The 25,000-nt window shown below is 46.9% G+C and overlaps 2 protein-coding genes across 3 annotated transcripts in view; one reads left to right on the forward strand and one right to left on the reverse strand.

Moving 5' to 3' along the window:
• The first annotated feature begins 5,359 nt into the window (after positions 1-5,359).
• csrnp1b (cysteine-serine-rich nuclear protein 1b) lies at positions 5,360-16,581 on the forward strand. Of its 2 annotated transcripts, XM_027031517.2 has the most exons (5): positions 5,360-5,596; positions 11,256-11,441; positions 12,169-12,428; positions 12,544-12,840; positions 13,063-16,581. In XM_027031517.2, the coding sequence occupies exons 2-5, from the start codon at positions 11,273-11,275 to the stop codon at positions 13,963-13,965; spliced, it is 1,629 nt and encodes a 542-aa protein (XP_026887318.2). In that variant the 5' UTR covers positions 5,360-5,596; positions 11,256-11,272; the 3' UTR covers positions 13,966-16,581. The 2 variants fall into 2 exon arrangements, with proteins under 2 accessions (XP_026887318.2, XP_026887319.2); XM_027031518.2 differs by lacking the exon at positions 5,360-5,596 and having other exon boundaries at positions 11,354-11,441; positions 12,173-12,428.
• Positions 16,582-17,464: 883 nt separating this feature from the next.
• The window catches only part of LOC113591133 (solute carrier organic anion transporter family member 5A1), a 23,924-nt gene continuing 16,388 nt past the window's right edge, over positions 17,465-25,000 (reverse strand). Inside the window, exons 5-10 of the mRNA XM_027031516.2 lie at positions 24,862-25,000; positions 24,071-24,269; positions 21,235-21,394; positions 20,142-20,368; positions 19,980-20,044; positions 17,465-19,614 (exon numbers count right to left, since the gene is read on the reverse strand). The exon at positions 24,862-25,000 is cut by the window's right edge and continues 26 nt beyond it. Of these exons, the coding sequence (XP_026887317.2) occupies positions 19,172-19,614; positions 19,980-20,044; positions 20,142-20,368; positions 21,235-21,394; positions 24,071-24,269; positions 24,862-25,000 (1,233 nt within the window). The 3' untranslated portion in view covers positions 17,465-19,171. The remainder of the gene's footprint in view (positions 19,615-19,979; positions 20,045-20,141; positions 20,369-21,234; positions 21,395-24,070; positions 24,270-24,861) is intronic.

A 25,000-nucleotide genomic window follows, 5' to 3' on the forward strand; every position in this document is an offset into this window, starting at 1 on the left:
TTTTAAGACAGTAGACTATTATTATCATTATTATTATTACTATTATTATTATTATTATTATTATTATTATTAATATTGTTTTTTTATTACTATTATTATTAGCAGGCAGTCTGTTGTTCTTCAGTAATGATTCCGTTTGAAAGACTCAAACATCTCTGCTAAAAATCGACGAGAACTACAGTAAAAGCAGGAGCTGTGTGTAAGTGAGCTTTGTTAGCTTTGTTCCTGGTGACATTGTTTAATAGCAGGGTACGATGTCTGCTGAGAATAGAGTTCAAAAGAGCTGCACTGTGACGTCACTGTGGAGCTGGAAACATACACACCTTTGTTCAAACGCGCTTGTATGTGTCTGTAACCAATATCACAGTTACCGTGGTTGTTGATGAGAAGAACAATCATCAGACTGAATAATTTTTTTTAAGTATAAAGTGATGTGAGTGCCAGTAACACATATTCTTACGAGATGAAGTGCAGTTACGCGTGTGCAGCAGAGGTTGTAAACACAATAGGCCCTGGCGGTTCCACTCGCTACTCAAGTGTCTGTTTAAGGCGATTAGGCTCCAGGACCGTCAGCCGAGTAGGAAGTGGCTTTGCTTGCATGGGAACGTCAGCAGGTCTCTTGGTTTCCCTTTCTCACACAGACTGTGACGTTTCGATGGCTTTCCGTCACCGACAGTAACCCTGGGCCACTTATCTGGAAACCGACGTTTTAGACGAAAACTCCCAGTCAGACTGAGGAAGCACATTTTATGAGAAAGAGAAACTGCCTGTAAACAAACAACTAAGTTGTTAAATGGGAGGGTGAGAATCTCTACAGAGAGAAAACAGCTTTTCACTAGCAACTTTTTACTAACTTAACTTTTCACTAACTTAACTTTTCACTCGCTTAGGTTTGCCTTTTTTTATGAATAAGAATTTGTACAGAAAGTTTTGTTTGATTTTTTTCTGAAAAATACACAATATATGTAAAATATGAATGATGTAAAGTTTACAGCAAACACGTTTATTCGCCATAAACTCTTGTTTGGTAGGAATATTAGAAAATGAGGAACAGAGACTCACTCGGTATGAGCACTCCTCACCTCCCTCACCCCAACACACTCCTCACCCCCCTGACCTCCTCACCCCCTCACACCCCTCACACCCCTCACCCCTCACCCCCTGATCCCCTCACATTCCTCACCCCCTCACACTCCACACCAGGGTTTTGTAACCCTAAACATAAATCTCAGTCCCGTTTTACCTGTTGCTCCTGAGTTACACACCCAAACAGCTGGCCGTGCAGGCAGGCTGACAGCTATCGGAGGTGTTGAAACAGCGTCTCCCAGCAACAACAGGCCTCCTGCCAGCCCAGCTTGGGAAGCACGTGCACAGCATGTAAACAGAGTGAAAAGGAAGTGACCTGCTGTGACCTGCTGTGAGTCCGAGCCTCACCGCTCATGCCACGCCAGCACCTTATCGGGGCTCCTGGGGAAGGCCAAACGCATGCTGAACTTGGGAGAAAGATGAGATGCATGGGACATAAGTATCTGTACACACTAATGCCATAACACATTGTACTATGGCTTAACCTACTAAATGAACAGTAGTTAGTTAGTCTGTATTTATTAGAAATGTATACTGAACTCAACCAAGGGTCAGTGCTAGAGAGACACACACCCACACCCACCCACCCACCCTCCCACAAACACACACACACACACACACACACACACACACACACACACACACACACACACACACACACACGTGTTACTTAACCTTACTAGGGTTAGGGTTTGTTAACTTTACTAGGGTCAAGGTTTGTTAATGCTACAAAATGCTGTAACTTAAGAGAAGTTTAATGTAAAGTGTTACCAAAGTTTTTTAACTGTTCATAAAAGCCTGAGGAACAGAAACACACCACAGACCCCCAAGTGAGTTCAGGAGGAGCAGAAAGCTTCACATTTCTTCAGCTTGTCTTCAGAGGAGGGGGGTGGAGTGAGCTCTCATTTAATGGGTATCTGGTGATGTAATTTCACTGGCTGGATGTGTCTCTGAGTGCATCTGAGTCTCTGTGATTGGTTCCGTGGCTGCTGGCTGGAGGTGGGACAGGTTCTACACTCCCTGCTGTGGTGCTTACATATTAACCCTTGTGTCAGACCCTAAATCCTAAACCCTAAACCCCAACTCTAACCCTAACCCTAGACCTAAAATAACCCCTAACCCTAACCCTAATGCGTGGTTGGGACCTGCCTCCGACAGAAGAGGGCTGTGTTGAAGAACATGGGCAGAGCCTCGTTTCCCACACCACAGAGGAGGGCTGTGTTGAGGAACATGGTCAGAGCCTCGTTCACCACGCTGGCCTGTGAAAACATTTAAGGCACATGGCTTCCCTTCTGTCGCTGTGGAAGTCACTCGCTCTCCCCATAATTACAGTCCAACAATACGGCGACTGTGGGTGGACACAATGCGCAGCACTTCTGATAGGACTCAGAAAGCTATGACTCACATGTGTGGACTAAGGCTCCCATAAAGGCTGTGAGGCGGGATTGTGTGAATAAATTCATACCCTCGCATTGTTCTGGCCACAGCACGTGCAGTGGAGACCCTCCTTCACAGGATGTTGGGCACTGACAGCCACTATTGTGCTTGGTGTCAGACTGAGCTCAAGGAGACAGAGTGGCTAATGTATGCAGGTCTGATTCAGTGGGTCTGCATGTCTAAAGACAGAGTGGTTAATGGGGAGACCCCCAACCTGAGATGGACACATCTGTAGTGGAAGAGAAGATGAGTGTTTGTGAGAGCTAGAGGACCCTGGAACTTCAAGGCTTAACTGAAAAGGTGGTTCTTTTGAGTCCTTTTTCTCGAGGTTTTACAAAGAAATAGATGTTCAGTGAAGCTCAGCACAGAAGACTCCTTCACCTTTTCTCTTCATTAGAGAACATTCCTGTTATGAAGTGGACATATACAGACTTCCTGTCGCTCTCTTCATACATTTGACTGATTTTTTGGGGCCTAAATGAGTCCAAGGGGCCCTTCAGAAAGTTGGGAAGGATCTGAATTTGTAGCATAAATATAAATGGACCTGATTCCAGACCTGCAGTGTCGGAGCAGGATGCTTGGAGCAGGATATGTACAGGACTGCACATTTGATGTTACTGAACACAGTAACGACTCTATCAAGCCAATTTCCAGGTGAGAACATTTTCCCAGAGACTTCCTGTGCCTGCACTAGTGTGAGGCCACTTGCCTTGTGGTCATGTGACGCGGAGCGAGTCCCTGCACCTCCAGGCACGGAGCCAGTGAGACGCAGTATACTTAATTTTCATTCTTTTATGGAAATTATGTAGACCTGTTCCACTGGAACAAACTGAATCGACTGTTCCTCGCTTTGTTTTTAGTTTGAAGTGTACTACAAAAAAACAACTAAATGATAAACACAATCCTGTTTATAGAGCCAATTTTTCCTTAAAATTATTACATGATCATGTTATCATAAAAATGTCTGCAACACTCACAGCAAGGGTATTTTCATTCAAATAATTTCAGTTAGACCCAGTTTCATTTTTCAGTCAGGCCACTGTACAGTCCCTACAGCCCATCCATAAGGTTTGCGTGCTCCTCTGGTCTTTACAGTTGAAGGCTCCCAGCTGAGATTCAACTGCTGGTGCGAATATGTAGACGATACTGAAGATGTTAACCGACTGAATCAGGTGCATTGAAGCAAAACTCTGCAGGGACGGAGCTGCAGTAGCACAGGCAACCCGTGGTCATTACGCAGACACCAGGCGCCGTCAGCAGGCTCTGTTGGCTACACGCGTGAGGGACTCTCAGGAATGAGAGACAGCAGGAACCACATGACTTACGGCTGAGAGCAATTACCCAGACAAGCAGTAACAAGGACTGCCAGTTCACAGCAGACAGGTGGTTCATCGCGGGCAGACTGTCTGCATGCTCAGACTCTGCTACACATTCACACTGTTTTTATCCCTTTTTTAAATCAGTCCATCACCACCACACCTACACATTATCACCCTGCGCCTTAATGGAGTCGTTTAGGAACATCAGGTTATCAGGTTTGCCTGATAACATCAATTTAACCTGAAAACAAGACTGATAACAGCTCTGTGTCCAGACAGTGCCTCACACTTGGTCACTCACTGGTGTTCAGGATGTTTGCTATGCGTAATGGCCTCACCAGCAGCCATAGAGCCAGAGCTCTCTATCCCAGGCCTTGATTACCAATGCGCCGTTAGCACACTCTGTGTACGCTGGGAGCTGGAGTAGGGCTCCAGGCTAGCGCGCCAGATACACGCTACACCTGTGTTGACACTGGCAGGCCCTCCTGCTTACTGTCATTTCAGCAGAACAGCACAGCTCGCTGCGTTCTCCCTGGAGCGCCAAGATGCACTGCTGGAATTCCATGTCATACAGGTGTGGATTGTAAATAACGACACCTGGTTGCCAGAGGAACAGCAGCAAGGCCAGTTTCTGGGAAGTGGAAACAGAGCAAATAGTGTGTGGAGGGTAAGAATCCTCCTCAGGGGAATGTTGATGGACTTTAATGTGTCAGAAGTCGTACCCTCCACACGTTCCTCCTGTCCCCTCCACATTGCTAGTTCTTTGATTTTTTTTTTTTTATTCAAATGCTGAGGTTGAGATGAGAGTTGATACAGTGTCACTGTAGACAGCGTATACCTGCTACTTCTAAAGTATAACCCGTAATGAAACCATGTTGTTACCACGAGATGACAGCGGATCATTAAGTCATTTTCCTAGATCTTAAAGATTGTTTTACTTCTCAGCCAATCTAACGACTGTCATACCCATATTACTGATGTTGCCCACATCTAATGTTCAACTTTGCGGTTGCAGAGGTCTTGGTAACTACGTTCCCGTGCAGGGTTTTAAGTTGCAGTGTTTCAGGTGTTTTAAATGCTGTCCAAACCCTTAGGAATGTTTGACATTGCTGTGACCCATATCACACAGCTTCGTTGTAAGTGGACCATACCAGCAGACAGATCGTCAGACTCCTAAAACTGCAGATGTATTTGACTCATGAATTTGATGGAGTCTGAGTCACAGCCTGGGAAACATCAGCCTACATGCTGTAGAGGGACAACGCCTATTATATGAACTCTTAGATGATCCTAGCGATGTTTGTCCAACCTCTCAACACTGACATTAAAAATAACAAAACAACGGCTTCAAAATAACGTCCCTGTATTTGATCTAAGGGTGAAAAATATTTACTTCACTCTGTGAAGAGTGTTTAACGATCTGTCTCCGCAGGTCTGTTCAGGAGAACTAGCCAGTGATTCGCGAGAATATGAGAGGCCATAGTGGCTCGCGGAGCAGGAAGCGGCGTGGGCAGAGTCTCTCCCTGCGTGTCAGCGCCTGCGTCACGCGCCAGGAGGGAGTTTTCCACTGACGAAAAAGGCAGCGCTCACGAGCTGTCTCGCGCACACAAGGAGACGCTTGGGCTGCAGCGCGCGTACAATAGCGAGACAGAAAGCACAGCCCGTGTTCGGATACAGCGCGCGGACCAGTCAGCACTGCTTCGTAACGGATCTCTCGCGATCTCACTAATGGTGATCGGACACGTGGATTCTTGGTGAGTGTCTGTTCCACAAGGCCCTCGCGGGTTTGGAGGCCGAGTCGTGTGACCGTAACGGGGAAAGGACTCCGATAATCCCGTTAAAGTTTTGGACGCGTGCGGCAGTGTCCATTTCGTTGTGAACAGAAACGGTGGAGTCCACATGTCAGATGTCGCTGATCCAACACGTAGCGGTTTAATGTGTCATTCCCGTGACCGGGATCCCGGTTGGGTTCGGGTTCCGGCGGTACCGGGTCCTATTCACTCTGCTGTTTGTCTTTGATAGTCCAATAAGTGACAAAAGGCGCGTGCGCTCGGAATAACCTGGACATGGTCTCAGTTTGCTGCGGTGAGCGATTCTATACGGATAACTGCGATTAGTTATTACTGAGCTTCTTTATTAGAAACGTACCAGTTTCAGCTGGGTTTGAGTAGAAACGTACCAGTTTCAGCTGGGTTTGAGTAGAAACGTACCAGTTAAGATTGTTTCGCGGTTTGTTGCATCCGTTTGCAGCGTTATAAAGTGGGTCTGCTCTGTGTGTTAATGGCGATGATCGCAAGCTGAGTTTGTTCATGTCGTTGGTTAATGTTTGCAGTGTTAGAGTAGATCGGCTCTGTGTGTTACTGTCGTTTTCTCAGTGAGCGACAGCGACTCCTCGAGGCTCCGCGCGCTCCTTCTTGGTGACTGGTTTAATCTCGTGTGGCATAAATCGTGAAGGATGATCGGCGCGAGCGGCCAAGACGACAAACCACCGTCAGGTTGACGAGTCCTCGCGAGTGTGACGCACATGCCAACTCGTTTATTTTCTATCGTCTCATTTATGGTCAGTAAACTACTGATGTGTTTGTGATCTTAAACAAACAGTTTTAATCAATTTACAGGAATGAAACACCAACATAACGCGCCTGTTGAGGACTGGGGAGTAGTCTTTAAAAAAGAGCCAAGGCGGGAAACATTTTCACTTAAAATGAATCGTTTCTGAAAAACCACGTTCGTGCGCGTGACCCGTTGTGGTCTCGCTCGGATGTTTATCCCCTCGCACTCTGTTTATGGAATGTTGCGTTGCCGTGTTCCATTGTGCGCGCTGTCTCGCTCACGACCTCGCTCGGGCTGGTGTTCTGCCCCACGCGTACTGCTCTTCGTCTTTGTGGAGATTTGCAGAGCTGGTGCAGTTTTTCCAGCAGTTACTGTGTGACTCAAGTACAACGTGCATCACTGGTTCTTACTCCAGCTGAGCATTAAAGCGCTTATGTGGCACGCGCAGGATCTTGCTGTTCCGCGTGGACGGACTCCCGTGTCTTGCTGGGGGCGGGGTTAACCGAACTAATGAACGTTTGCAATCAGGGTGCTACACACCAATTTCCTCATACGATTGCATTACTGTTCGGATCTGAAATTCATACCCATCACATGGTGGATGCCGTCAGTGGAGACTACCCTTACATCATAGTGTGTTACACTCGTAGAAAAGTCCGATGTTTTAACAGTGCGCACCCCCCCCACGTGCGTTAATGGGAGTGTTCTCCAGAAGTTCACACAGTCCTCAGGCTTCTGTGAATCAGGAACAGGCTGCAGTCTGTAAGACTCGGTTTTGTTCATCAGTCTCAAGCGTTCCTTGTTCCGGCGTGTGAGGCACCAGCGTATGTCCCAGACTGGATGAACCATGAGCTCAGCCTCCACAACTCTCAGCCTTGATGTGACAAACCACTGCCTGTGCTCCAGAACTGCCCTGTGAAAACAGCTCAGTTAAAGCTGAAACTCTAATGCTGCTTTTCTCACACTTTCCCAATTGAAAAATCTCTTGGCTGAACACTGATTGGGTAGTTTCACACCCTTGTGTAGAATGGTTGTTCGGTCTGTTTACCTGAGTGAATGTGTACTTAGTTCCATGGACCTGCTATCAGCAGTTGCACGCAAGAGGTGTGTGTTAATTAAAGCTGTCAAACATTCCTGGTGCGTTTCTGTTATCTGATCTAAGGTCAGCTCTGTCTGTGTTCAGGTTTTCCCAGCTTCTGTGCAGGACTCCTGGTGAGTATCTCCTGAACAGCCTTGGTGGTTCATACAAGTCTTTAAGAAAATACCTGCATAAATTTAAAGCGTGTGTGTGTCAGACAGATGGAGCCGCTGTGGTGAAGCCCTTTCCCACAAAGGTGACTAAGACCATGATGTAACTTTCCTCTCCGCGCTAAGGCAAACGGGCCTGTGAGTAAGGCCCTGGTTGGAGGGCATGCATCTGGGTCTCATGGCCAGGTGGTGGTGGTTTTTGGTGATTCTGTGTGGGTGTGTGTTTGTCTTAGGCGTAGTCTCTTTGGAGACGTGGGGAGAATGCAGGCGCATCTGGGTTCGATATCCCCAGCATTCTGCTCCGTTTCAGCACACGTCACACTGCCAGAGGAGAATTCCTGCGGGCTGGGAACGTTTATTTATTTGTTTAAAGTCCTCGCGCATTCTCTGCCTCTGTCCAACGGCGCCATGCGAGCTGCTCTTTGGAATGGCTCGGCTCGTGCCACAGGAACAGAATGTCTCTGGCATAGCTGCCTGTACACTGTTCTGCTCCACTGAAAAAAAGCCCTGGAACAACCACGCTTCATGTTTTTTGTCCAGCAGGTGGTGCTGTGTTCTTCACCAGTACATATCTAGATTGTCTTTTCAGTGGTGGGATTCCAGTGGCCTTTTATTGTCTTGTTATAATCTGGATTAATCCCAGTTGTGTTTACTGTGATTATATATTTCATTGATTTAGTTTAAATTGCCTGCAAATGAATGTAAGCATTGTGTGAGTAGACAAGTCCCCTCCAGACTTGGTAGTGTACATGGTAGCGTGTGCGCACACACACACACACACACAGGTGGCATACCCACGCAAGTGGTCTGTAGAGTTTTCCTGTGGGTGGCCCATGAACACTGTGTGCTGCTAGTTCTTATCTTCTGTGGACGTGCGGTAATAGAACCTGGTGGGGCAAAGTCCCTAACGTCAGGTGCCTGTGTGTGTGTGTGTGTGTGTCTGTGTGTATGTATGTACTCGTATGTTTGTGTGCGTGTATGTGTTTACATGTGTGCACGCACACACACACACACACGCTCACACTCACGCACATGTGCGTGAGTGCAAACGCATATACACACGTGTACATGCCTGTGTACACATCTGGGTTTTGTATGTGTATGTTTGGGGGAGGAGGGTGTTCAGATTAGATCGCTCAGTCTTGTGAGCTGTGCTCTGTGTGTGTTTGAATTGGGACAACCAGAATTTAAAAACACTACGTGGGAAATTCCTGTGCCTGCTTAGTCTTGGTTCTGACATTTCACATTAGATTGGAGTAAACTCCTGTAAGTTGAACTCTGGCACGTTTCACTGGGATGCTGGGTTTTTCCAGTCTTCAGTCTGGTTGACTGTAATCAATGTTCAGTTTCCTTCATTGTTATGTAGGTTTTTGTGGGTTTTGTAGTTCTTACATATAGAGTTCCTTTCACCAGGCTTCAGCCTCTTCCATCTGAAGGCCAGTAGAGCCGACCTGTCACTGACCTCTAATCAGGGCTCGTAACACGGGACGTGCTCTCTTCACCTGTGTCGTCCCCCTGCTCTGGGCGGGGGGGGGGCTAGCAGCCAACAGCGTGCTTCTGTCTGTTTTACTTTCAGTCTGTCTGGATAGCTTGGCTCTGTGTTCTGATTTGCTGATGTTATTTGTTTTTGTTTGTTTATGCGTGATAATTGTGATGTCAGTATGTTTGTGGTGCATCTAGTCATATAGTCCAAGTTTTGAACATTGTCATCTTTGTTTGTTGTAGACAGTACTGGAGATCATCACTCCAAGTGTGTCTGTCTGTCTCTCTCTCTCACACGCCTTTTCCAGTGATTAGCTCCACTTTTTTGTTTCTGCCTGTTGAACTGATGGTCAGATGGGCTGCAGTTCCAATGACCTCCGACCCTGGCATCCCCCTCCCCCCGCTCACTTGCTCTTCTGCAAGTCTTAATTAAACCTCGTCTGCCAGGCTGGAGCCCAAACCCCCGTCTCTGTTTCCTGCCAGGCTCAGCTGCGCGCCTGCGTTGGTGTGTCCAGGCCTGTCTGGGGGATGATACGTCTCGCTCTCTCTCTCTTTTTCGCCCCTTCCCCTCAGTGCACCTGGACTGAATCTGAGAAACGGTGAAAGGCAGTTGTGAATCAGACCGGCAGCCAGATCAGAATGCATTATAATTGTAATTGTCATATTTGTGTATGTGTGTGTGTGTTAGACTTTCCTTCTATGAGGATAAAGCTTGTGTGTAGTTTCGAGCGTGTGTATCTGTGAACTCTCAGGACTTTGCGCTGTGGAGACCAGCCAAGGCGACGTATTACTTGCGCTGCAAGATGAGACACGTCGGGGTTACTCCAGGGCCCAGCGGGGCCGGCCCCGCCTCTCAGGGAAATGATGCCGCATCCAAGCGTGGGATGCACACGCCCCCTACAGGCTGGCTGCAGGCAGTGCAGCAAGATGTCAGCCACACTCCTGTCAGCGTTGTGGGTTTGTTTTGAAACCGTCCGGCGCCTGTTCTGTGAGCGTGTGTGCGGTGCTGAGGAAGGGCAGGGCGGCTGTCGTCACAGTTGAGATCTTACTCCACTTATTTTTGTTTACCCCGTTGGAGCACACGGGGGTAAATGAAGCTTGCTGAGCAGGGCATTGTGTGCAGAAGCTCCTGGAGGGACGGGAGGGAGCGCGTGGTGGATGTTTCTGACAGCATCGTTGGTGAAAACTTCAGTCCTGCACTCAACCGTGCGTGTAATAACCAACAGCAAGTGGCTATCACGTCTTTTGGGGAATCTTGTCACTGGTAGACTTGGGAAATGCTCACTAAAGCAGGTTTGGGATTCATAGCAGAGAAGGGGGTGGGGTCTCGCTCAGATCCACTCAGGCTGGTTTTGAACTCCACAGACGGCGTTTCTGACTTGTAGCTTCCTCATGTCACGACTGTCTGTCACTTCTCAAAAGTGGCAGCGTTGGTGAGAAGCGAAGGAGTGGAGCTTGTGCAGTTCTCACGCTGGCTCCCAGAGAAATACGTGGAGCAGGAAAACATGTTAAACTGTTGTGTTTAAATGTTTCAGGTCTGGTTGTTTCTGTGCATTATGGCTCCGTTATTTCAGTAGAAGAGCTGAATGTGTTTGGCCTTGAATGAAATGCCACTGTGGAAGGCTTTAAATCTTCTTTGTTTTGGGTCATGAAAATGTCAGTAGGAAGTATAAGTGTGTCATTCATCATCTGCTTCCATGCTGAAACAAGATGTGTGCGTGTGTGTGTGCATGACTGTGCACATGTGTGTGTGTGTGCTTGCATGTCTGCAACATACGTGGTTGGGTGTATGTATATGTTTGTGTGTGTATAGGGTGTGTGTGTTTGTATGGACACATCCAGAGGTGCCTGGTTCACCATCTCTGACTGAATTAGAGAGGGGCAGAGGGCACTTCTGATTGATTTGCTTCTTGCGTCTCTCCTGTGCTCAAGGGGCCAGTGTGAGGTCCAGCCCGGTGAACCACAGCATGGAGGGAGAAACCCAGTTGGTCAGGGTGCCTTCGTAACAGATTACACGCGTCTTAGTCCAGCGGGAGCCTTCGCCCATCAGAGCACCCCCTGGGTTTGTGGGAAGTGCTGTTTTAAGGGACCTTTGCTAATGAGTGTGTGTGTTCTGCGTTTGTCCCACAGGTCAACAGTGTAACGCCATGAGCGGACTTCTCAAGAGGAAGTTTGAGGAGGTGGAGGATGAGCCATGCTACTCTTCATCATCTTCCTCAGCCTACTCTGGCTGGGACTCGGATAGTGAGAGCTGCTACTCGGACACGCTGGACTCTGTCCCCAGTAACCCCAGCTCTCCTGCCACGCAGTTTAACAGTGAGTGCCTCCTGTGTCACACGCACAATTCATGTGCACACACATACCTGACAGATGTGAAACACACACAGTTTCCTTCAGCTTGTCAACTCTGTGAGAAGAGACCTTATTCAGACGTCTGATATTCGGCACATGTGCACACAGTGGCCTTCCCAACAGGCTGTATGTTTAACGGACACCAGCTGTGGGGAGGGAGTCTCATCCTATCAAGATCAGTGAGCTGCCATTTCCATGAGGGTGAAGCATTTCTCTCACACTCTCTCTCTCTTTCTCTAAAACAGTCGACATGTTCCCACATGCAGCTGCTCTGCTCTCCACATGCTTTCTGTCTCACTTCTGTTCATTCAGCAGTATGGAGCTTTTGACCACTGCTGTGTGTCTGGGTGGTCTTAGTGGTGTGTGTGTGTGTGTGTGTGTGTGTGTGTGTGTGTGGCAGTTTGAAGGATGAGGACTTCACACACCCACGTGGTCCAGATGTTTACGCTCACTACACGATCCCTCATTAAATCTGGAACAGTTCCTACCTAAATATAGACCCCTACCCCCCACACACAGGTTGTGCTTTATTTGTGTATTGATTTTTCTATTTCCATGGATGGCTTTTATCCTTTTTTCCTGTTTATTATTTCCCCTTTGTCTTGTTCAAGGATATTTCAGCCCCTTTTATCCAGGCTGGTCTCATTTATCCAGATTGGTCTCTCCTCAACGGCCTCTCTGTTTCTTGCAGCCAGGTCCATCCTGAAGAAGGCGAAACGCCAACGGCGGGGAAACGTCCAGTTCGACCAGGTGACCGTGTTCTTCTTCCCACGATGCCAGGGCTTCACCAGCGTGCCCAGTCGCGGTGGGTGCTCACTGGGTATGGTACAGAGGCACAGTGCCCAGCGCCGCTACACCCTGGCCGAGTTCGCCATCGAGCAGTACCACCTGCGCCAGGAGAAGGTCAAGAACAGGATGAGGGAGGAGAAACTGGAGGCCCTGAAACAGAAAGTACGTAAACGGAGAAGACATGCAGGTCTCGGTATGGCAGGATAGTCGAGAGCTTCAGGACTGTTAGCATGACATGAAAATGCAGGATGTGTAACTTCAGCTCCCTCCCCCACAGCTGACCAAGAACGGTACCCAGCTGTCTGATGAAGCGTCCCAGCTGACTCTGGACGACATCCCTGATGACGACCTGGACCTGAGTGGCTTTAGCGTGGATGGCGGCTCTTTCCTGCACCCCTACCCGTCCAAGCGCCGCCATGCCATCCTTAAAGCAGCCGGTGTGAAAAAGATCGACAAAGAGGAGAAACGCGAGCTGCGTGAGCTGCGCGTGTCGCGCGAGGACTGCGGCTGCAGTTGCCAGGGCTTCTGTGAGCCCGAGACGTGCGGCTGCAGCCTGGCAGGAATCAAGTGCCAGGTAGGTGCGCTGGCACTGCACCCCATGCAATCTCTCAGGCAACCCAGCTGGTGCTGGGAGCTGCTGGTGGTCACAGATATGCATTCAACAGCTGAATGGGCAGGCCAGTTTTTATCCAGTAAAAAGGCGTATGAATGTGTGAATGTGTTTGCTAGTGTTGAATAAACAGATGAAGGGCTGGTTTTGAAGCGTTTTGCATTCTTTTTCTCCTCCACCTCACAGATGGATCACTCGTCGTTTCCGTGCGGCTGCACCAGGGACGGTTGTGGTAACAGGGAGGGCCGCATTGAGTTCAACCCCAGCCGCGTGCAGACGCACTACATCCACACCATCATGAAGCTGGAGCTTGAGAAACGTTTGGAGGAGCACGCGGCCGAGCAGCGCTACGCCAGCCCTGCAGGCCAGCTGCCACAAGGGGGCTCCACTGAGCCCAGCGCCTCCGCGGGAGAGAACAGCTGCGGCGGTGACACTGCGGACTCCTCCAGCTCCTCCTCATCTCAGCGCGAGCGTTCAGACGTGGGGAAGAGGCTACAGAGAGCTACATCACCCCTGGACGTGGATGAGGGCGCACTGGGGCAGGATCTCTGCCTTGGCTCCGAGCGAACTTCTGCCACGCCATCTGTGGGCTACAGTGTTTTCAGCAGCGAGCAGCCTGCCAACTATGACTGCAGCGAGTCAAACGTTCACACGCCACAGAACAGCTTCACCACTGCCAGTCCAACCACAGCCATGTCTGAGCTCCTGGATGAGAATGCCAACCAGGATGGTCTCTTCTACAGCGAGGCGCTCCCCGACACTCCCTCGCCTTCGGGCGAGCACATGGCCAGCTACCTGGACCTGAGCCTGTCCTCTGAGTCAGACCTGGAATTCTTTGATGGGTTTCCTTGTCTGGGCTCCGGTTCGCTGTGCTATCCCCTCAAGGACTATGAGCGTCTGGACACCCTCTTCCAAACACAGCTGCCGGGATGCCCGAGTCTTCCCCAAGCCAGCGACCCTGGCACCTGCCTCTTAGAGTCTCTGATTGGCTTGTCTGAGTCCAACCCAGAACCTCCCGCTACCTTCACAGACAACCAGATGCTGGAAGAAGCCATTACGCTCTCTGTGGTGGAGTACGTGAAGGTGTGAGACTGAAAGCCTTGAGGTCAACAACACTATCAACAACAACAACAAAGATTATATGATTGTAAATGAACTTGTACTTTAGCTGTTTACAGGGGTATGTGCCCTCTGGCCGAGGCTATTGAGATCTGCATTATTTGCCTTTAAAAATGTTAGCAGAGCATTATTATTGTTCTTCTTCTTTTTTTTCTTCTTCTTCTTCTTCTTATTATTATTGCCATCAAGTGGCAGCTAACATTTAGGTTAAAGTCTCTGATGACTGGATTTTGAATATTTGTATATATGGTCAGAAAGGTTGGGAGTTGAGTTGCTCACCCACATTGGTGTTATCACTAATATTCCTATTTCTAAGATTATTTATAGTTGAAACTGGGCACAGAGGAGAGTCTTTAACAAAAACGCTTATTACACATCTCAGGGACTTTTTCTAGCTTTTGGATGCAGTGTGTGACCATCACGTTGATGGACCCTGTGTGTCATTTTTGAGAGCTCTCTCTCTCTCACTCTCACAGGGTCTATATTTAACGATAGCGATAGATGATGACTCCCGTTCCTCAGTAAGGCTCTTTGGGTTCTGGTATGTGCCTGCCCTCCCTCCCCCAAAGTCTCCACAATTAGCACTTTATCCGTGAAAACATCAGAGCAGCGTGCGGGGGAACAGAAGGGCTGGGTGACTTTTCAGTGTGTTCAAAATCAGAAGATTCACAGTGAATTCACTCTGATTTTGGGTTAAAAGCACACAGCATTTGTTATTTATTAAAACACACCAAGAATATCTGTTAGAAATCCTGTTCGTTCTGGAGAAACTGTGTGGAACCGTGATCTCTTCACCAGTACTACTTATGAATTTATTTATTACTTAAGTTCTGAGTTATTTATTTAATCTCCAAACAGCTCCTGAATACCTGAGCCAGCCTGTGCTCTGGTGATGAGGACTGGGTTGTCTGTCCACAACTCACTTGTTCACTAACCCGTGTGAGGGACGCTGAAGTAATATTTTAGTTAAATTATTTCACATGTATCATTTCAGTAGTGTTTTAATTTATGAAATGGCTGTGTAGTGAGCAGAGGCTAGAGGGGTAAAACCAGATGTGAGCGAGCGCCTCTACGTCTTGAGATGAAGATGTCTGAGTTTCTCTGATCCAGTGAAACTCTAGTTCCCTCAACTCAGTCATGGGTCTGATCATTATTACTGCCTATGCTGTTGCCTACGACATAGAGAATTACACTAAAATGAACTAATTTATTTAGATTTGAGAGAATTCTAATCTCTATCATTCACAAGCTATTTTATTAAAAAAGTGACTTTTTTTCAAATATTGAAACATTTGTAATATATTTAATATAGTTGAACACGTACTCCTGGATCACAGGACCACCTGGCTTTGGCGTCCGTCTGTGTCTGCACAGATGTTTCCCAGTAAAAGGAAGACTGACCAAGCTAAAACTCACTGAACATTTCAGCGGAAATGACTGACCTCATGGAGTATGAAAGTTAAATTATTAGTTGTGGATAAATTCTGCATATATTATGCAAAATGCATTGTGTTATGCATGCATGAAAGAGGGAATCTTTCATGTTTTCCACGCGTCCCAGTTCAAAGTGAAGATGGTACTGTGTGTCCTGAAGGAAACCCAGACGTGATAGACACAGCCTTGGACCGTGAGGTTCACCCAAACGTGTCTCCTTAGATGATTGGTGATCGTAAAAATGCACAATCTGAGGTGTAAGTTCATTTCCAAACACAAGAGGGCACTGCTTTTCGCATGTGTGCCTTAGTTCCTTGTAAAGTTGCATCACTTATGAAGAAATGGAAAATTATGGTTATTTATTGGTCATGATTATTGTACATTTTGATCTATGATGCTTTTGAAAGTGTTTCTCAGCTATTTTTTGGCCTTTTTTGTTGTATATATTTTCTGCTTACATGGTACTACAAAGTAAAACAAGCTCCCCCCCCCCCATATTTTCACGCTTGCCTGTTTAAAGCGGACATTTCATTCAAGTCATTTGACAGTAGTTTGTCTTTTCAAAATAAAAGTTCAGCTTTTTCTTAAACATCTCTGACTGTGATCTTGCCACCAGTTTGCATTACAATGCCATTACCGTGTATCCCCAGACAGTCCACTACTACAGCCTTATATTAGATACAGTATTAGCGTTATTTATGCCTAATTTATGCTTATTAGGGTTATTTATTCCATAAATATAAATGTTATTTTGCTTAAACAAATTCGACTTGGGGAGAAGAAACAACCCAACACCTCCTCCTAGTGGTTGTTTGATGTTCCACACTACCCCTACACATGGCAAAGGAGACCATATTAATTTTTTTTTTAATGACAAATCAAATATTCAAGTATTTGTAAACAAATGTCAACAAATAATGTATCCAGATCTGTTCCTGAGGAACATGGAGTGTGACTACGACCACAGAAGTAGAGCTCTGCTTCACTTTAATAAAGATGGTTATATACTAATATAACAAGGAACAAGTGAAGGACTGACAGCATCAACCACAGACACACTCACTTTGTTTACAGTGATTGACAGTTTATATTAGAAAGTCCCAGATTATAACATTTACAGCCAAAAACCCCCAACAACCAAAAAAAAAAAAACCCCACACAAACAAAACAAGCACAGCTACAAATCAATGTGAAAGAGTGAGTGACAAAACAGCAATAGTGTGACTGGTACAGTGAGGGGTCAGTGGGGGTCAGCATTAAGACACCACCCTCAACACCACCGAGCCACTCCACAAGCACACAGCACAGCAATGGGCAGAGAGCCATGAAATCATCATAATAATAATGATGAATTTCCCTGACAAAACAAACAAGTACACACACACTAATTACACATATGAAAACCAAGCCACACTAATGAAAGTCAACACGCTGGATTCATTTCAGGTACTTCTGGTATTTCAGGCACAGAAAGCAATTTTTTTGTTCAACTTTTTTCTAACATCTTTGCTTTTTCTTTCAGAAAACATCTGTTCTCTAAACTCCTGTAACACGCTGTAAATGCTACAGGCTTGTTCCACTTCTCTATTTGTACTATAATCTTTTTACACTCTTCCTTAGACACTTACATTTTGCAATTCATATGTATTTGGACAGGATATTACAGTTTTAGTCAGCCTTACTGGAGTTTGAGAGAGAGAGAGAGAGAGGTTGTATATGTTTCATTTTGCTTCTTTATGAATCCTGGAAAAGTATTTTGTTTGTTGTTTGTTTGTTGTTGTTTCTGTTTGTATGTTCGCTGTTGTTATTTGTTTGTTGTTGGTTTGTATGTTCGCTGTTTTTATTTGTTTGTATATTCGCTGTTTTTGTTTGTTTGTTTGAGCATTGATGGTTCCACACCTGAGAAATGAACTGCACTTCATTTTAGATTATTCACCTAAACTTCTTTTTAATTCCCTAAAATGTATTCCTGAAATATTCTTTAAATGTTTAACCAAGCTAATAAAAATAAATGGAGTCTTATTTCATGAATTCATAATTATTAAGATATTAAGATATTTATTTAGCTACATCCTGCATCACCATTAATACTGTATGTTATCAGCCAGATACATTATTATTCTGTTTCATGTTAGCTTCCGTGTTAGCTAGTAGAATTAAACTGAAGGTATTTATGCATGTGTTGGTTAAACCACACAGGACATACAGCCCCCTCCCCCTTCAGGGGATTGCGTACATAATCAAATAATCTTATATAATGCCCAAGAAACAACTAAGCGGCCAACTGTCCAATGAATTTTGGTTCTTTTAAAATGAGAGGAGTTATATTTCCCAGCATTCTGTTCTGTTTGCAGTCACAGTTAGTAAGCAAGCGGCATTATAGACTTCAAAAGATTTCCAGTCATATTCCCATGTGATCAGATCATATTCCCAGAGCCAAACTGGCCTCACGTGGGAGGCAGGAGCAGGTTTAGAGGGTTATGGCAGCTTCGTGGTCAAGTCCACATGTTAACATTTACATTTATGGCATTTAGCAGACGCTCTTATCCAGAGCGACTTACAAAAGTACTGCACATACTGCAACACTTTGTCAGTTGTTTTAAAAGATGCATTCTTTGTAAATTCTACACCTATGTTTAGAATATTTTATAGACAGAGAAAACTATGGATTAACTTTTTTTGGAAAATTTACACTTGCATTAATAAACATAATTAATGGACAATTTCTTAATTCATAGTATTGCTATGACTGGACACTGACCGCGCGTTAGAGAATGCATGCCCCAGTCCCTGTGCATGTTTCATTCATGTGTGCTGCACTCGTCATCCTCACAGCCTGCGTAGTGAGTTGACACGTTAGCTTTCCTTCACAGGCATCATCTTGTTGCTGACGAGACAGCGGTTCTGGTTTTGCTCCAACAGCGTCCTGGGCGCAGGGTCCATGCTGAATGGAGCAGGTTTGGTTTGGTTTGTTTGCTTGTGTTTTTTCATTTATTTTCAGTATTACAGAACTCTTGCTAGCCAGTCCATCACTGAATTCTACCACAATGTTAGTGCTCTAGGGATGATGACGAGGAGGAAAAGGAGCGACTCCTGACAGTTCAGCTGTCTGTCTGATCTTGGCCTGGCTGGCAAGTGTCTGCTTGCGTGGGGGTCCGTAGGCACTGAATCAACTGGTGTGGTGGTACGGGACACATCCCAGTGGAGCAGCATTCTTGCATGACGTTCCTGCATGACACCTCAACGAAGCTATCTGCTCCGTACGGGCCAGCAGTGGCCATCAGAAGGTGGGGCTCCATATCACCACAAGCCACGTTAAAAGACAGAAAGAGTGAAAGTGTAAGTGTGTGTCCATCTCAAATACTGAATGAGGAGGTACATAGGTGACGGTAATCACACAGACGGGTGTAATGCTTGAACTTGCATAGTCCGAGGTTGCAGTTGTGCTTGTCGTGTGTTTGGATGTCATCTTAACATTCAAGACGTCACACGTTAGAGAGAATAAGCCCCTTCCCCGGTTCCATTTAGCACCATATGATGTCACAATGTTTTCTTCAGCATCATGTCTGACACACCGACAGCTCATTTAAATATGATGTCACCTTCAGCGCAGTCAGGGTCTCTAATAAGGGGAGCAGGCAAAAAAGTGAGGGGGAGGGGCCAATACACCTGGCCAATGGAGGAGAAACACGTGACAGGAAGGCACATGGAACTGGGCGGAGTCTGAAGACAGGGCTGGCGCTCAGACACGGGCGTGGCCGGCGGGAGTTATTGCTTTAAGTGTGTTCCCGGGGCAGCTCTGGCTGCTGGGGCCACGGTTGAGCACTGTGGGTGAGGCCTGCTCGTGCAAATCGGGCCTGAGTGTGAACACGGGGCAGGAACGCGTGCGTGCGTGGCTCTTGTGACCTCCAACGTGGCACACGAGCTCGCTCACAGTGCCCAGTGGTGGCGGCAGGACCTGGGGGCAGCGCACCAGCTGCTCCTCCTTATACTTGATGGAGTACCAGGTGAGGAAGATGAAGATGAACCCCACAAACTTGAGGCTGGCGGCCAGGCCAAAGTACACAAAGCGGAAGGAAGTGACATCATACTCCCAGCAGGAGCCGTGCACGCCACAGTCCTGCTGCCACAGCATGCATGTGGTGTCGATCACGGCACCGAAGTAGATGGGCGTCGGAATGTAGGCTGCAGGAGATAGGGAGAGAGAGAGCGAGAGAGGGAGAGAAAGAGAGAGAGAAGGAGAGATGCAGAGAGGGGGATAGAGAAAGAGAGGGGGAGAGAGAGAAAGAGATTGTATGGAGACATTTCATTTCTGCTTCCTTAGCACTTTGCATGCATTCATGCGTGTGTGTATTATATGTGCACATGCACAAGTTATGTATACATTTATAAATAGATTGGCAAGGCATAATTTGTGTAATACACTGTGAGACCGCTAGATGGTGACATTTGTCCAGCTCTAAAGTCCTGGGCACTTTAGAGAAAACAGTGGTTATATTGAATATGATGTAATGATGATGGTGATATCAGATGGAGCTGCAGTGACGTACCGAGCGTGCGGAGGAGCACAAACTGCATCCCCAGCGCAAACGGCCTCTCCAGCTCCTCCACTGACCTACAAACCCAGGACATGCAGAACATCACGTGACCATGAACATCACACCAGACACTGACATGTAGTTCACTGATCAGACAGCAGGTGTGTGCACTACCTGAGAGTGACGATGATAGCTGAGGGCTGAGCACACGCAGTGATGAAGGTAACGATGAAGAGGAAGATGAGGAAGGGGATGAGCGTGTTGCAGGAGCGGCTGCACTTCCCCAGCAGGGCGTGACCGTTCTCATTCAGGTAAGTTTTTACGATGACCAGCTGGAGCTGGTTGGGAGGAGAAATGACCTGCCTGCTCTGTACACATGCACAGTCACTATAGTTTCTGATCTAGAGAGAGAGAGGGAGAGAGGGAGGGAGAGAGAGAGGGAGAGAGAGAGAGAGAGAGAGAGAGAGGGAGGGAGGGAGGGAGGGAGAGCCGGGGAGAGAAAGAGAGAGAAAGTAAGAGAGAGGGATGGAGGGAGAAGAAAGAAGAGAGAGCAAGAAAAAGAAAAAGCACTGATCTATGAAAGTCAGACAACATAAAACAAATACTGAAATTTACAAAAATATAAACGAATAAAGCAACTTGTACAAAATACATGATATCAGACTCATAACATAAATTCTACATGAACAGAACCAAATGTTCAACACCAGCACCAGGTGTTTTCTAGTTCTTACAACAAACAAACCTCCTCTATGTTCAATATTTCTGCTGCTGTTTTAGAATATGAAAGAAATGGAAACAGCCAGGTTTGGTATGAACAGATTTGAGTTGTGGATGTTTGAAACCAAAGTAAAGCCACAAGGAGCAGGAGGGTTTGAGTAAGATGATTTGAGTAAAAAGATTTGAGTAAACTGGAAATTGATTTAGCCTGAATGCAAGCTTGGCTAACCCTCCGGCCTGTTCAGCTAGTGGACCTGTAGTCAGAGCTGGGAAATCTATACCAAAATATACAGGCAGAATTTGCACATAATAAATTACCTAATTGACAAAGACCACCAGCATTTTTTTTTAATCAGTGCTGACTGAACAAACCAGACACAATGGTCTGTAGCCTCGTTAATATTAATGGCTGTTTTTTACATTTTATGCATATATTACAAATCTTTTGCTCCTGCATGTGTTCTGCACCTGTACAACAGCAGCACCATGTGGTGAAATGAGCAACAGCACCTCCATGCAACCTGTGGCTGAGGAGTGGAGGTCTCACCCCGCTGCTGTCATTGGCAACCCTCCTGCAGCCTGCCAGGCAGGGGTTGAAATAGGTGATGCCATCGGAACCGCAGACAGGAGCGTACTCATGTATCCTGCAGCCACAGTTCACATTACAGCCGCCCGTCAGGTTTCTGTGGGTCAGTGTCAGGGTAGGCCTGGAGTGGAGAGAGAGGGAGAGAGAGAGAGAGACAGAGAGATAGTGAGAGAGAGGGGGGGGAGGGAGTGAGAGAGGGAGAGAGAGAGTGAGAGAGGGGGGGAGAGAGAGAGAGAGACAGAGAGAGAGTGAGAGAGAGGGGGGGAGGGAGTGAGAGAGGGAGAGAGAGATGAGAGAGAGGGGAGAGAGAGAGACAGAGAGAGAGTGAGAGAGAGGGGGGAGGGAGTGAGAGAGGGAGAGAGAGAGAGAGAGACAGAGAGAGAATGAGAGAGAGGGGGGAGGGAGTGAGAGAGGGAGAGAGAGAGTGAGAGAGGGGGGGAGAGAGAGAGAGACAGAGAGAGAGTGAGAGAGAGGGGGGGAGTGAGAGAGGGAGAGAGAGAGTGAGAGAGAGGGGGGAGAGAGAGAGACAGAGAGAGAGAGTGAGAGAGAGGGGGAGGGAGTGAGAGAGGGAGAGAGAGAGAGAGAGACAGAGAGAGAGTGAGAGAGAGGGGGGAGAGAGAGACAGAGAGAGAGTGACAGAGGGGGGAGGGAGTGAGAGAGGGAGAGAGGGAGAGACAGAGAGAGAGTGAGAGAGGGAGAGAGAGAGTGAGAGAGAGGGGGGAGAGAGAGACAGAGAGAGAGTGAGAGGGGGGGAGAGAGGGAGAGAGGGAGAGAGAGGGAGACGGAGAGAGAGGAGGGGAGGGAGTGAGAGAGGGAGAGAGAGAGTGAGAGAGGGGGGAGAGAGAGAGACATAGAGAGAGTGAAAGAAAGGGGGGAGGGAGTGAGAGAGACAGAGAGAGAGTGAGAGAGAGGGGGGAGGGAGTGAGAGAGGGAGAGAGAGAGAGACAGAGAGAGAGTGAGAGAGGGAGAGAGAGAGTGAGAGAGAGGGGGGAGAGAGAGAGACAGAGAGAGAGTGAGAGAGGGGGGGGAGAGAGGGAGATAGAGAGAGAGAGAGAGAGAGAGAGAGAGAGAGAGAGAGAGAGAGAGAGAGAGACACACTCACAAAACAGTAGGAGAACAACCAAGAGCAAGCAGATTTAAATTAAACCCCTCAGTCCTGGTCCATTTCAGGGCCAGTCAGATGGAGTTTTGACCGACTCCGTTTATCCAGTCTGATTCAGAGTGGAGCAGAAGAATCAGATTTTATCTTGAAGAGAAAACGCTGGCAGAACTAGAAAAGTCTGGGCTTGGTTTCCCTTCAATCCGGGTCTCTCACACCAAGACCAGGTATGGATCTCTATCCTGTTCTTTAATGGAGAACAACATTTCAAACGGTCCTCTTTAGACAGCTGCATGTTAACTGGAGATTACCCAGAAGGTTCTGTTCCCAAAACCAACAGGACAAAAACCAATCCCAATATAATCTGTAAAAGACTTGAGTGTGAATTCAGTTTGCCCACAACAAATTATTTTTGTAAAATGTGACAGGCTAAGTAACAATATAAAGAACTTTATTTCCCTGTTAATCTGAAATGTTCAATCTTTAAACGCTGGCCTGTTTTACAATACAGGATTAGACTGTATCAGCAAGGCTGAGATTTTATTCTGGAAAGTGTAACTGACTACACTACTGTAATTTTATCTGAGTCAGATTACAAGCCACATGGATGCTGCATGGGGTACAACCTTCCAGAAACAACACAACCTTCCAGAAACAACACAACTTTCCAGAAACAACACAACCAACAGTGTCAGGTAACAAGGCGTTGCTGAGTCTGGGAAACTGACCTCAAGGTGCCTGTGATATTCCTGGGAGGATGAGAGCTGCTGTGGGACTCAAACTGTGTGTTCATGTGCTGGGTGTGTGTGTTCATGTGTGTTTATGTCCTAGGGGGTGTGTGTGTTCATGTACTGGGGAGTGTGTGCACATGTGTGTTTATGTCCTAAGGGGTGTGTGTGCATGTTCATATGCTGGAAAGTGCGTATGTGTGTGCGCTTTTTTCCGTAGAGTTAACCGTGGTTGGTGTGACAGTATCTAAATCTGCCCTGCCTGGTCTAGTACACACACCACCTCTCACAGTGAACACACACACACTGGCACACAGCTGTCTGGTGTGAGAGGTCAACCACGCAGCGCACTAGTGTCGGCATGGAAACGGTAAGGCGGGGTTTCCAGTAGACAATGGCTGTGGGTTCACACCTGCCTCCTGCATCTCCCAGCCAGCAACAGAACATCTCCGATTGGACACCTGCTGTCCACTACATCAGTGCCCCCCACACACACCTGACGCCCCAAACACCCCACACACAGCTTACACACTCCACATACACACCTTACACCTCACACACACCTTACAGAGATCAGCCACTACGGCGCTCCCCCAGTGGCATAGGGGATGTTGGTAACTGATCAGAGATCAGCCACTACGGTGCTCACCCAGTGGTGTAGGGGATGTTGGGCAGTGGTAGCTCAGTGGTTAAGGTACTGTCAAGTTGCCACTGTTGGGCTCCTGAGCAAATCCCTTAACCCTCAATTGCTCAAGCTGTACTCAGTCATAATTGCAATTTGCTTTGGATAAAAGCGTCAGCTAAACGCCATAAATGTAAATGTAAAATGATCAGAGATCAGTCACTACGGCGCTCACCCAGTAGAGTAGGGGGATGTTGGTAACTGGTCAGAGATCAGCCACTACAGCGCTCACCCAGTGGTGTAGGGAATGTTGGTAACTGGTCAGAGATCAGCCACTGCGGCGCTCACCCAGTGGTGTAGGGAATGTTGATGCCTCCCAGGTTGATGCTCTCACAGCCAACGATGAAGAGTGTGGAGAAGCAGAGGAGAGACACTCCACTGCAGATCATAGCCAGCTTGGCCGATTCCCGCGCACCCAGACAAAGTTTCTTAATGATGTACCCACCTAGAACGATGCCCACACCTGCGCTGGGCACGATGATCACTCCTGGGTGGGAAGGTTAAACAGCATGGAAAACACACACACACACAGCTCAGTGTGAGGGAGAGCAGACAGCTTGTTTAAGACGGTGTTACGTCATTCAGATTTTTTTGTTGCCATTTTTGTTTTGCCAACACATAATGCTGAACACATCAGTACATGAGTATATTAGTACATCAATACATCAGTACATCAGTACATGAGTATATTAGTACATCAATACATCATTATATTAGTACATCAATACATCAATACAGCAGTACATCAGTACATCAGTACATCAATATTTTAGTACATCAATACATCAGTACATCTGTATATTAGTACATCAATACATCAGTCCATGAGTATATCAGTATATTAGTACATCACTACATCAGTACATCATTATATCAGTACATCAGTATATTAGTACTTCAATACACCAGTACATCACTACATAAGTACATCATTATATCAGTACATCAGTATTTTAGTACATCAATACATCAGTATATCAGTACATCGATACATAAGTACATCAGTACATCAGCTGGAATTTTTTGGAATAGCGTTACATGTGATCCAGAGATTGATAAATTCCTCCCAAGCATCGTACCTGTGTAGATACTGGCTTTGGAGGCTGGAATGCCAAACTGGGACTCGATGAACTTGGGGATGAAGGTAATGAAGGCGGTGACGATGGCACTCTCCGCTGTGTAGGACAGACTGACGAACAGGAACGTCACGTTACTCAG

The sequence above is a fragment of the Electrophorus electricus genome, chromosome 5, assembly GCF_013358815.1.
Source record: "Electrophorus electricus isolate fEleEle1 chromosome 5, fEleEle1.pri, whole genome shotgun sequence".
Taxonomy (NCBI): domain Eukaryota; kingdom Metazoa; phylum Chordata; class Actinopteri; order Gymnotiformes; family Gymnotidae; genus Electrophorus; species Electrophorus electricus.